Raw genomic sequence first — 13,009 nt, 5'->3', positions numbered from 1 at the left:
CTTTGGAAGTCCTCCTCCAGCTTGCACTCAAAGAGTGCACTTTGGTTCTCCTACTGAGCCTGAGGTGCAAACACTGGTGGAACATCAAAGCCATCAGCCCAGTGCACAATAAACACAGAGAACAGAAGTACAAGTGAGAACGAGACAAACCATCAAACGAGGGCAGATGAGAAAGGAGGGGGAAAGAGTTAAGGAAGGAATGATGGAAATAATTAAGGAGATGAGAGAAAAATGAAGGAAAGAAGGGGAGGAAGAGTCACAGTCAATGGATGAAACACTACAGAGTTGCTCACGATCAAATCACAAGCATCATATGACAATGTTCCAGTCCTTCCACTGGATGTTGGTCTGGAGGTTTTCCACAATGATGGGAATGATTCTTGGAAAAAAACAAGGAGGGACCGAAGGCACCAGGAGAAAGGGAAGGAGGGTGGTTTATAAATACAGAGGTAGAAATGATAAATAATCCATTTAGTGAATATTGTAACAGAGAGCAACTCACGGTGAATTTACGCTGGAGACTGACGAGCTGCGAGATACAGTACCTCGAGTTTGCTTTACAAAACTGCACATGCAAAAACAAAACAAACAAAGAAAACAAAAAGTGAGAAAAGAAAAAAGGGGGGAGAAAAAAAAAACCAAAACCAACCAACAACAGAAAAGAAGAAGAAGAAGAAGAAGAAGAGCAGAGAAACCGTAACAGACATCGGGGAGGAGGCTCGTACAGGCCGTGTCCGACGGGATGCAGACGTGCACCTCGGGAGGAGACCAGGCAAGCTTCACAAAGTGTGGGAGTCACAGACACACCACCCTCTGGGCGAGGGGAGACAACCAAAGAATCAAAAAACGGAACCAAAGTTGGGGGGGGGGGGGTAAAGAAATTAAAAGGTGAACCGAAAGCCAGAGGATGATGTGGGGCCGTGGTGCCTCCGTGTGCCATACTCACGGCGTGGAGTCCTCCGGGGAGTCATCGCCGGGGCCTCGGGGAGAGGCCTTGGTAGGACCAGGTGGGGACTGCTTTTACAGCTGTGCTGCAAAGAGTTCTTTCCAAGTGGGAGCAAGATGCTAATTCCTGCTCCAGCCCTGGGGCATCAGGAGGAAGCTTAACACGGAGAACATGGGCTGGGGAGAGGACCCGGGGCCACATCCCAGCTCCAAAATCCACCTGAGCTCCAGCAGGAAGCTTCTCCTCAGTCCCTGCCTCAGATGTGCTCTTCAGAGGCACCTACCTCTCTCCTGTGACGGGGACAGGGATGTGCCTGGGCTCAGACTGGCCAAATATGGGTCACTGGGTCTAAAAACCTCAGCTCTGCTGCGGCTTCATCAGGGCAAGCCCAGAATAGAAAGGAGCTTCTTTCAGTTCACAAGTTATTTTGTGGATTCTCCTCCATCCAGTGTTTATCTAAACATCATAAATGTGGGGGGTTCTAAACATGGAAATCACTGAATTACACAGAAAAAGAGTTTATTCTGCCTCTGGCAGGGAATCTACAGAAAAGCAGGATAGATCTTGAATGAGGCATTAATTTTTTCCTAGTTATAAAAGACAATTTTGATCAATCTACATCATTCAGAGAAACTGTCCCCAAGACTGAAAATGAAATCCCTTCACCTCCTGGGTTTGCCTTTCCAGCTGCAGCATTTTCTCTCCTGCTTCCATGAGAGTTTTAATCTGTTAACAATCAATACCAGCAAACCAGAAGGTCAATTAAAGTCTAATGTCCTTTGGATATCATATAAGCAGAGTTTTTAATATACATTCATTACAATTAATGGATTATTCTAAACAGAAATGTTGGCCCGGGTTATATATATATAACACAAAATCCAGAAGTTCAGAACCCTGGCATGAATATAAGAGAAATTATGAAAGGCATCATAAAAGTTTGGCTTGAAGCAAACAATCTGCTGAAACAGGTAAAATATGCTACCTAAGCTTCAGTATTTCTACATTTTTATTGTGCCAAATGAAATAGGAGTCAAAGTGGAGTTGGCATGCCCTGCTTGCTTGCCAAGAAAATGATTGTTTCCAGGTTGCTCAAGCTGGGGATCTTTTTACTCCTTGGCCGGAGGCTGAACCCCCAGGATGTCAGGGAAACCCTGCAGAGAACAAGCACTAATGGCCTCGAGCACAACTAAGACATTTCTCTGGCAAAACAGGTGGAAAAACTCAGGATGGAGGAGAATGGGCTGGGCTGCCCTCATTTGCCTGAAGTCAGCACCAAGTCTGGTGCAACACCTGTGGCAATTTTGGGTTGAACTGCTGAGAGGGATCTCCACATCCCTCAGCAGGAGGCTGGGATGATCCGGGGGGTTTATCCCAGCCTTGGTTGGGGCAGTGCAGGGTGAAGGCCACGCTCTCCTCCTGCCAAGTCTCCTTGTCACCCAGCCAGCCCCTGTTACACAAGCCCTGCAGCTCTCCAGGTTCACTCCTCTGCTGCCACTGCTGCTTTTTTGTAACCAGAAATTTGAGTGAATTCGTGCTGGGTGAAAAACCACAAAGCAAAGCCACCTCCTTCTCCAAAGCACAGTACTTGAGTTCCACTGGATGCTACTTACCACCCCCGAGGGACAGGGCACAGAGAGGGTCTCTGGGTGGAGCTCAGTCACTGGCACACCACCAGCAAGGACAAAAAGGTAAATCTAACAGGAGGAATCACAGGACCCCACACACCAACACACTCCAAGGGGGAAAAGAAAAGGGAAGAAAGCACGAGCCAGCAAGAGATAAAGAACAACTCTTCTAGTCTACACATCCCCCAGCACAGCAGGGACACGGGCTGGGTGTTCACACACGCTCCTTGCTGGGTCCTTGTTGGGCACCCACAGCCCAACAGAGGTGTGGGAACAGACCACAGTGTTCCCAAGACAGGGGGGAAAATATGAAGCCTCTGAGATGGAAAATGTCCTGGAGGAACAGAGCAATTCCCCCTCCCTCCCCTCCGCCCCCAGACCGGTACAAAAGGGACAGGCAGCTCTGAGAAGTCACAGGGAAGGGTTGGGCCACCTCTCTTTGCTCTTGGAGCTTCTCTCCTGGCTTTTCTAACTTGCTGTGGGGCTGCAATTAAAGTGTCAACTGCTCTGAACAACTCTGTGAGGGACCAGCAGAAACCAGTCAGAGCCTGGAGATGAAGAGCTCGTTGGAGGCTGGCAGGTTGTCCTGGGAAGCACAGATAACTCGGGAAAATGGCACCAGGTAATTCCACAGCAGTTGGTTTTGGTGCCCACATCCATGAGGTCTCTCTCACTGTCCACCACATTTCCTCCACCACATCTGGGAAGTTCTCCTCCCATCCAAAACTCACCCCCTCCATACCTGTGATTGAATAATTTCCCCGGGTCTGGCTACAACTGTAACCGTGTTTTTAATTCCATGTGGAATTAAAAAAAACAAACCCGAACCAAAGTCACAGAATGCAAAAGGTTTCACTCGGTGTGACTTCACACAACTACCTACAGACTCCTACAAATTTAGGATTGCTAAAAAAACTTGCTATTTTAAGACTTTTCCCAAGAAAAGGTGAAGAGAGGCCACTGGAAAATCCAGTGGCTCTGGGTGCCAGGGAAGCCACAGCTCGTGTCCCTCTGGCTGGTCTGGCTGGGCCAGGGGTGCTCATCTCAGCCCCTTTTGTACGTGCCATTGGTGCATCTCTGGCTGGCATAGAAAAGGTGGAGGAGGAACCCAAACACAGGGAATTAAGGCATCAGGTTGATCAAAAACAGGGAATAAAAGGTATGTTTGCACTGGGGGCTCTGCGAGCCTGATGGCTCTTCCTTCCACTTTCCAGTGGCACCACAAAGTTCTTTGCCTTCTAATCATCCCCTTTTCCCCCCTCCTCCATTCTGACCACCCAGGAGCTGCACCAATGGTTTGCTTCAAAGACCCCTTGGTCTGTACAGTGGCTCAGTTCCAGAGGCTGAGGGGTCTCAATGTTGTAGGACACAGAGGGGCTTCAACACAACGCTGGGCAAACTGAACGACCCCAAAAACTCACCTCCAGAAACAACAAAGCAAGGAAAACGCTAAACAGAAAACACAGACAAAAAAAAAAAATCACAGAAATAAGAATGGAACAATGGGCTCAAATTAAACACATATTTTCAAGCAAACGTTGCAACAATGACAAAAGCAACGTGTACCACCTAAAGGTTTTAAACCTGGAAAGCCACAAAATTAAAGGGGCCCTTCGGGGTAGAGTTCACCGGGTGAAGAGACAAACTGTGGTCAGGCAAATCCATCACCCTGTGGTGGAGCAGGAGGCAAACCATAGGAATCCTGGAATGAAGGAGCTACAAACAAGTGCAGAGTGTTGTAAGGGAGCCCTGTGAGGCAGATGTGAGACTGATGATGCCTCGACACCACTGCAGTGATGAGCATGTTATTAAAAGAGATCCCCAGGACATCCATCAGTCACAAAACAATCCGTGGCTCACACAGCAGTGGGAAGGTGAAGGTGCCTCTTCAGACCCTCCAAGCTGACACACTAAATAAGCAACCAGGTTTTCATGCTTAGGAAAGGATGTTTTGCAGCCAACGCAAGAGAGTGAAGATTTTTTGGAGGTCAGTTGTGAAAGGAGGCTGGAATGGCAGAGGAGAGAAGAGGGCACAGCCTTGAGCTGCCCCAGGGCAGGGTTAGGTTGGCCATTGGGCAGAAGTTGTTTGCAGAGAGAGGGATCAGCCCTTGGAATGGGCTGCCCAGGGAGGGGGTGGAGTCCCCGTCCCTGGAGGGGTTTGAGCAGAGCCTGGATGTGGCATCAGTGCCATGGTCTGGGTGACAAGGTGGGGTTGGGTCACAGGTTGGACTCCATGATCTCAGAGGTCTTTTCCAACCTGGTCGATTCTGGGATTCTGTGTAATTGGTGCAGGGAAACTGCAGGCACGGGAAAACCAGAAGTGGAAGAGCAGACAGAGAATCACAGGATATTGGGAGTCTGAAGGACCCACAGGGACCAGCAGGTCCAGCTGAAACTGGGATCAAAGCCACGAGCTGGGTGTAGTGATAGCACTGAGCTGATCTCAGGGTCACCACAGAGGGTGGAAAGGCCTGGAAGGAGCTTCTGGGGAGATCCACACCCTCAGTCCTTGATGCAGGACTGACAAGGGAAAGGAATCAAACAGCCAGCACAGCACCTCAGCACTGAACCAGCACAACAGCCAGGAGGACTCTTCCCCAGGCTCAGCCCAGGGACAGCTTTGTCACCTCTGTGGGAGGTGGACAAGCACACCAGGGACATGAACATCGTGACTGAGGGAATGCAAGTCACGGTGCCCTCTGCTAACAAACACCACTTTGACTCATGCAGGTGGAGAAAATGCTGATTTTTTTCAGAACATCCATCCATGCTACAGATGCCTGCCATGGATGAATTCGTTTTCATCTGAAAAGAAAATCAAATTGTAGAACTAAGAAATGATTCCTCAGGAGAAAATAAAAATACAAACTGATTGGGTGGAGCCACCTTGGCAGGAGGCCTTTGGGAGCTCAATCCCAGTTTTCCCAGTCCTTGTTCACCACCCACTTGGTTCTACAGGTGTTTGTTTCTCACTTCTTTGTGCCCAAGCTCTGCTTTTGTGGTGCTATTTCCATACACCAAAAATCCCATTTTCAAGCAGTTTTTCACTCTTGGCATGTCCAGCTCTGGATCTGATCCCACAAGACTTGCCATGGACACGGGATCTGCTCCATCTTCAGGATCACTGAGCAGTTTAAGAGCATAAAAAGTGAAGTGATGGGGTAATTTGTGTCACCACTGGACACAGATATCCAAGGGAAAGGTGCTTCAAACCTGAAAGCTCCCTTTGGAGTCCACAGTGGATGAATTTATGTATAAAACAAATTGCTTTGACATGGATTCATTAGATGTCTTATGGACCAAGAGCCAGCAGTCCATCCAGGCACTTCTTTCTGTCTCACAAATCTTCTCCCTTGCCTTTTCCTCTACGTCATCATCCATTTGAGCGTCACCTTATTGAACTTAATGCCATTTTTTTGTCCAAATTAAAGCCCTGTGAGATTTGAGAGAGGCCCTGGGAGCATCTCACTGGTCCTACAGCAGAGCCAAGAGGAAATCCCAGGATGAGGGTAAGGAGGTGTGGGAATGATTGACTTTCAACTGTGCTCACTGAATGCTCCCACAAATGTGGGGTCTGGGCAGATCCAACTTGAGGCAAAATAAGCAGAAATCCATATTTTTGTCTTCACTTTGAATTGCTGTCACAAAACTGGCCCTGTGCTACTGAAAACCAGGTGAAAAAATCATGGAATAAAGTGATTCTAAGCAATTTAAAAGTGTGGTGTGAGACCTTCACTCCATTAAAGTGGGTTGGTTTTTTCTGCTGATTTCTAAGAAATCTTCACATTGATTAAGGAAGAAGAAAATATTCATCATCACCTCACATTTTAAAATAAGAGGACCAAGAAATTAATCAAAGAACAAGAGCAACTGTCCTCATTTGGCTTCTCTTCAAGACTGGACAGGAAAGCATTGTAAGGAACAGATTATATTTAAAACCAACAAACAGACACAGCATAAAGAGGAGCTGATTAAAGCAGAAATGGCAAATTAAAATGGCAAGAAGAATAAAATAGCCAAATTAATAATAATCTTTCCCTTCACATATAACAGACTGGCTCCATTTGGCCCATTGTCTTTGATGAAGTGGATTAAACTCCCAATAACGAGGGTCTCAAGAGCTTTGCACTGAAAGAACAAGGAGGGATCCGGGTGCATTCCAGAGATTTGGCAACAAAATCGAACAGGAAATTTCTATTTTAACTCCTGAGCTTCCCCAGCCCTTGGAGGTCTCCCCTATAAAAAGGGTCTGGAAAACATCAGCAGCTCTCAGTAAAAATATAAAAGTCAAATATCTTGGTGCTGGTTGCCCTGATGTTAAAATTCCAGAAGAGTTCAGTGAGCTTTTCAGAAGAACATGTTTTTCAGTAAATCCTTGCGAGGTGTCACAGAATGGAATCCCAGGATGGTTTGGGTTGGAAGGGAACTTAAACCTCATCCAGTTCCACCCCCTGCCCTGGGCAGGGACATCTTCCACTAGCCCAGGTTGCTCCAAGCCCTGTCCAACCTGGCCTTGGACACTTGCAGGTTGGCACATCCCAAGCACAGGCAGAACTGACCTCACCAACACCTGGACAAGTATTCCCACCTACAGATCATCATATCTTCACTTCAGTTAGATCAGGATCCGTGGAAAGGTGGTGCCCAAAGCAATATTTTCCAGGGATTCTGGAGTCACAGAACTCGTGCAGATGTTCTCATCCATAAAATGCAAATTGTTGTTTCCGTCTACAAACCAGTGACTGTTCACATACGTGGTTTTATTCACCTCAGAACTCTTTCAAATGGCAAAGAAAAAAGAGCTTTCAAGCATATTTCTCAGGCTGATATCGAAGAGGAGGCTTTTACATTTAAATTCTCATACATTGTGAAAGAATAGTTAATACATTCCGTGCTCACATTCCTCTGGTCATTAAAAACCCAAAGTGCCACATTAACACTTCACCTGGTGAAATCTATCCTAGGACAGCTTAAAAAAAAAAAAAAAGAGATCCTTCTAAAATACAGTTATGTAGAGCAAGGCAAAAGATGAGGCATTACAAAAGAAACCCCACCAAATGAAAGAAACCCTTAATTAAATTCACGGTTAAGTGATCAGCACTGAATATTCAGCCAACCTAAAGCCCTGCCAGGAACAGAGATGGTCTAGAAGTGCTCACAGAGTACCATGGGATGCTCCAGTGGAACAGACACACAGTGACACAGAAAAACAGACCCCAGGTGGTTCCAGTTCCCAAAGAAGCAAGGAGTGCTTACGCTGCTATGGAAATGTTGGCTGCAGACATGGGGCTCACTTCGGCCACTTCCTTGGCCTTCTGCAGGGCCAGCTTCTGGTTGGTGGCTTCCTCCATCTCCTCCTCGTCCTGGGGGGGGAAATCAAGAGAAATCAGAGCACACAACAAGCCCCAGAGCTCCCCAAGGCATGGCTGGTGTGGGACTGTCACTGCTGTGCTGGGGGAGCGGGGGGAACTCACAACACGGGGCAGGTTTTTGTATCTCCCTGCAAGGACCCCCGGGCAGGGTCTTGGTGTGAGCTGAGAGGAGAAATGAGAGGTTTGGTCGAGTTCTCTGTGCATTTTCACCAGGAGCACGTGTCCCTCACAGAGCTTTGGTGCCTCTCTGGGGTCTCCTCTCACCCCTGAGCACTGGGCAAAGAGAGCAGGGAGAGCCCTGAGCTGACTGGGAGAGAGGGGGATGAGGAGCATGGCCTGAGACACAGGAACGTTTGTCAGACTCCTGAGAGCACAGTCTGGGCTGGATATTGGATGTCAGGAAACACTCTCCAGGCAGAGCTGGGAGCTGGAGCCACTCCTGCAGCTCCACAGAGGGAAAGACAAGCTGGGACAGACAAACTCAGCCACACCAGGGATGTGGATTTTGACCACGAGTGGGACATTTCTGGGGTGCTCTGAGCCCTCTTCACCCCAGCCCTGTGTGTGTAAAACCACCCTGAAGCCACGTCCTGCTGAAAGGCAGGAGAGAGGCTCCTAAATCCTCCCTGACTTCTTGCCAGTGGGTGACTTTTCTGAAAGAATAAAGCCAATAAAACCCAATGGGTTTGACCGGTCCCAGCAGTTTTCGCCCAGATATTTCCACTCAGATGAATCACTGAGGACTCAGAGGGTGAAAACAAAAAGGCACAGTATTAAATATGGTCTGTAGACTCAGGCATAGAGCAAAAGAGGGTTCTGTCCGTGATTTCTGCACACCATGAGGATTTTAAAGCTCTGCTGGCACAGCAAGGGCCTGCAGAGTGTAATTGGGATTTATTTCCTCCTACCCAACACGAGAAGCACCACTCAGGTTCAAACCACAGGACCTCAAACAATGAGATGAGGGCAAAAAACAAAGTGCCTGGTTCATCATCAGTGGTCCTGCAGGGTGAACAGCCCTGAGACTTTCCAGCCAGCCAAATTAATATTAAAATCATGTCAGGAAGAGCACAGGAGCTCTGATGGCAACGTCAGCATCACACACAGCCAGGGAATAACCACATGTCACAGGCTCTTCTGTCAAACTTTATGAAAGGCCACAGGTCTCTCCCTCTCTGCCCTTCAACAGCAATGCTGTGAGGGAGTTAATCTTCAGATAACAAGAGCAGGCAGCAAGACATCCAGCTTTGAAATGGGAAATCAGAGATTTATCCACCCCCAATTCCGTCTGCATCAACAGCCCCTTGCTCTGACTTTGGTGTTGTTTCAACTGGGCTCATTTTGAAACTGTTTTCTCCTTTAGAAGTAAAACAGAAAAGGTGGAAAATTAAGGGGAAAAAAATTATTAGCATATAAGATTTTTCTCTTTTTTTTTTTTCCTTTTTCAAATGTTAGCAAATACAACAAGGCAATTCTTAGTGCAGTGAATGAAGGACTTGAGCCAGGCCATGAAAAAAGGACCTGCTGAGCAATTACACAAGGTCAATATTTCTCAGGTGCCAAATTGCAGTACATTTATCACTGGTTTGGAGGCTGGTTGGAGAGCCAGGGGGGTTCATGGTTTAACCCTGGCCAGCAGCTGCTCACTCACACCCACCCTGGTGGGATGGGGGAGAAAGTCAGAGGAGTATAAGTAATGAAATTCATGGATTGAGATAAAGACAATTTAATAGGGAGAGTAAAAGCCATGAAGACAAGCAAAGAAAGGAATTAAATCCCATTTCCCATCGCAGGCAGCCCTGTGATCACATCCCTGAGCCCTGCCCAGGACATCAGGGCTCCATCACATGCAACAGTGACTGGGAAGGACAAACTCCAGCCCTCCAAAGATCCCTCCTTTCCTCCTTCTCCCCCAGCTTTATGTGCTGAGCATAAACCCATATATTCTGGAACATCCCATGGGTCAGCTGGATCAGTTTTGTCCTCCCAAATCCTTGTGCACCCCCAACCTCCCCCCCTGGGCTCTGTAAATGCTGCTCAGCACTAATAAAACATCCCTGGGTCCGACACCATTTCCAGCCCAAATCCAAATCCCAGCCATCAGCTACTGTGATAAAAATTAACTCTACCCCATCCTAGCCCATCACAAACCTGCAGAATATAAGATTTTTTAATGAGTAAAACCCCAATTAAAAGGCTTTTAAGGATTTCCTTTTGCCCCCCAGGCATGTTCAAGTTGTTTCCTCTCTTGAGGAATCTCCGACAGCCTTAAAATCAAAGGCTCTTTTTTTCTTTCTTTCCACCAAGAGCACCAGGTGCAGTTTTTAAAATGGCTTTAAAATGTGTAGCTTCTGCTCTATCCCCCCTGGTGCCTCAGGAATTCTGCTGGAATCCACATTGTGAGGAACCAGCAAAAAATACCCATTGTGTTGTTGTAAATTCAGCCATCCCTAACTCAGAACGAGCCCACTCTTTAGCAGATATTTAATGATATTATTTAATAATAATACTATTTAGAGTATTTAAAAGATTAATATTTATTTAGCAGACTATTTAATAATATTTCTGTAGCTCCTCCCATAGAGAAATTGCAGATCACTCCAAAAATTAATTAATTTTTTGCCTGATATTTGACCTGAGAGGTCTCACTGGAGCTCTGATGGCAACGTCCATCCATCCATCCATCCACCCATCCATCCATCCATCCATCCATCCATCCACCCATCCCACCTCCAGCACCAGCCCAGCCTGTCACCCTCATCCCACATAAAGTGCACATAAAGGTCTTCCCTGTAAGGACATCCCTCTTTTATGATTCCTTTCTGTTTTCTAGAGCCCTAAATCTTAATTTAAACCAGTTTACCACAGGGCAAACCCCATTTTTGGAGCTAATCACGATGATAGAGATCATTAACACTGCCTGTTCTTTAATAAGTTCACCAATTAAAGCCCTCACTGTTGGGGGGGAGGAGGAGGAGGAGGAGGAGGAGGATCCATGGATGTTCAGCTCTTGGTTTGGCTGCTCCAGGATATTATTTCTGGGAATTTCTCAACACTTTCATACACTTTTATGTCAAATTCACACATCCCTCCTACTCCCCCATTCCATGGTTTTATCCTGGTTTCTCAGGGATCACTGAGATCAAAAATAACCACTTTGTGCTTTTAAGATGTTTAGGAAAATAAAGGGTCAGTTTTGGTGGCTTTACACTCAAGTTTGATGAGGATGAAGGAACTGCTTTACCTCAATCCATGAATTTATCTCAGTCCATAAGTGACAAAATTAATGGACTGAGATAAAGACACTTCAATAGGGAAAGTACAAGCCATGAAGACAAGCAAAGAAAGGAATTAAAGGTGGGATGGTCAGGGGAGAGAAGATTTTAAAAGCAAATTCGGGGGGCAATTGTAGATTCCATCTCAATAAGTGAACAGGGAGAAAAAACTGCCAATATTTGGGGAAAAATAGAGGGTAGAGAACCCAGAGGCATTTAGAAGAGTTCCCAGAAATCACTAGAAATTGGGTTGGCAGAGTTTGAGTCAGTGGGAAGGGAAGAAAAGGGCAGCACAGAAGAGGAGGGGAGAGAGCAGGTTCTTTATAGATTGAAAACAAAGGTGATTCTTTTTTATCCCCTCCTTTTTATGAGTCATTCCTAAGCTCTGGTGAGTTTTGTAACACGCACTGGATGACCAAGCTTAAGTTAAATATAGTTCCAATTCCAAGAATTCCTTTACAGGTCACAAGGCCCAGGTAAGAAATGGTCACAATGCCACGCTAAATAAATCCCCATTATCATCCCAAAGTGGAAATCTCGGCTGAAATGTTCAGTCCTGAGGCTGGAAAGCTTTGTGTCTTCCCAAAACAGAGGCAGTTGCCAACTGCTCCTGGTTTGCCCACATTATGTGCAGCACTGATCTCCATTTACAGCATAAATGTCAAAAAAGTCCCCCGAGACCAACAGACTCCTGAGTAACTTAATTGTATCTCTGGGCCATTTTTTGCTTTTGCATGATCATATTTACTTAGCAGGAAATCCCTCATTCTCCAGGTATGTGTATAATTGAATTACTTTTCTCTTTTTCCTCTTCTTTTGCAAACCCTGGTGATTATTTATTTTTTTTTTTTAGGATCGTAAATAAAATTAAGCAAAAAAAAAAAAAAAGAGAGTTTCTCAAGAAGCTTTCTGCTTTGGCCATGCTGCTGAATCCATCAATATTTAATTATACTTTATAAACATCAACAAAGTCAGGTTTTTAAGTGGCCCTGTCAGCTGCTGAAATATTCACAAGAAAGCACTTAAAGGATTAAGAAAGAAGCAGGATGAGCTTCATTATCCAAGAATTGTGCCAGGCCTGCTCCTCTCTCTTAGCACATGCAAGGGATTCCCATAAATCTGGGAGGATCTGTGCCTCCAGGCTGGAGATTTCTGGGAGTGTTAGAAAGAATAGAAACAGCTGAGCTGCTAAAAAAGGGAAAAAATTCCCAGGAAAAATAAACCAAAGAGCCATTAAATGCAGGCCTGAGCTGATTGGGAGAGAGGGGGATGAGGAGCATGGCCTGAGACACAGGAACGTTTGTCAGACTCCTGAGAGCACAGTCTGGGCTGGATATTGGATGTCAGGAAACACTCTCCAGGCAGAGCTGGGAGCTGGAGCCACTCCTGCAGCTCCACAGAGGGAAAGACAAGCTGGGACAGACAAACTCAGCCACACCAGGGATGTGGATTCTGACTGGGGGGTGGGAAACACTGAGAAATCTGTGTGTGCCTGAGGTGTATCCATAGAACCATGGAGGCTGGAAAACACTCCAGGATCATCAAGTCAACCCAGCACTGCCAGATCCACCACTAATCCATGTCCAGAGAAGGGCAACGAGGCTGGGGAAGGGTGTGGAGCACAAGTGCTGTGAGGAGAGGCTGAGGGAGCTGGGGGGGCTCAGCCTGGACAGGAGGAGGCTCAGGGGAGACCTTCTCACTCTCTGCAACTCCCTGTCAGGAGGGGGGAGCCGGGGGGGGTCGGGCTCTGCTGCCAGGAACCAGCAGCAGGACAAGAGGGCAGAGCCT

At 46.7% G+C, this 13,009-nt stretch overlaps 1 protein-coding gene across 18 annotated transcripts in view; it reads right to left on the bottom strand.

Moving 5' to 3' along the window:
- The window catches only part of CACNA1B (calcium voltage-gated channel subunit alpha1 B), a 309,392-nt gene that overhangs the window by 90,665 nt on the left and 205,718 nt on the right, over window positions 1-13,009 (bottom strand). For 11 of the 18 annotated variants that reach the window (XM_039383719.1, XM_039383720.1, XM_039383721.1 and 8 more), the window contains 2 exons: window positions 7,831-7,937; window positions 503-565 (listed from right to left, as the gene is read on the bottom strand). In XM_039383719.1, the coding sequence (XP_039239653.1) occupies window positions 503-565; window positions 7,831-7,937 (170 nt within the window). The remainder of the gene's footprint in view (window positions 1-502; window positions 566-7,830; window positions 7,938-13,009) is intronic. The other 7 variants (XM_039383725.1, XM_039383727.1, XM_039383728.1 and 4 more) reach the window with 1 other exon arrangement.

This window comes from Pipra filicauda, unplaced genomic scaffold (genome assembly GCF_003945595.2).
Source record: "Pipra filicauda isolate LSUMZ 115617 unplaced genomic scaffold, ASM394559v2 scaffold321_size1097455_pilon, whole genome shotgun sequence".
NCBI lineage: Eukaryota > Metazoa > Chordata > Aves > Passeriformes > Pipridae > Pipra > Pipra filicauda.
This window is presented reverse-complemented; position numbering and strand designations above follow the sequence as displayed.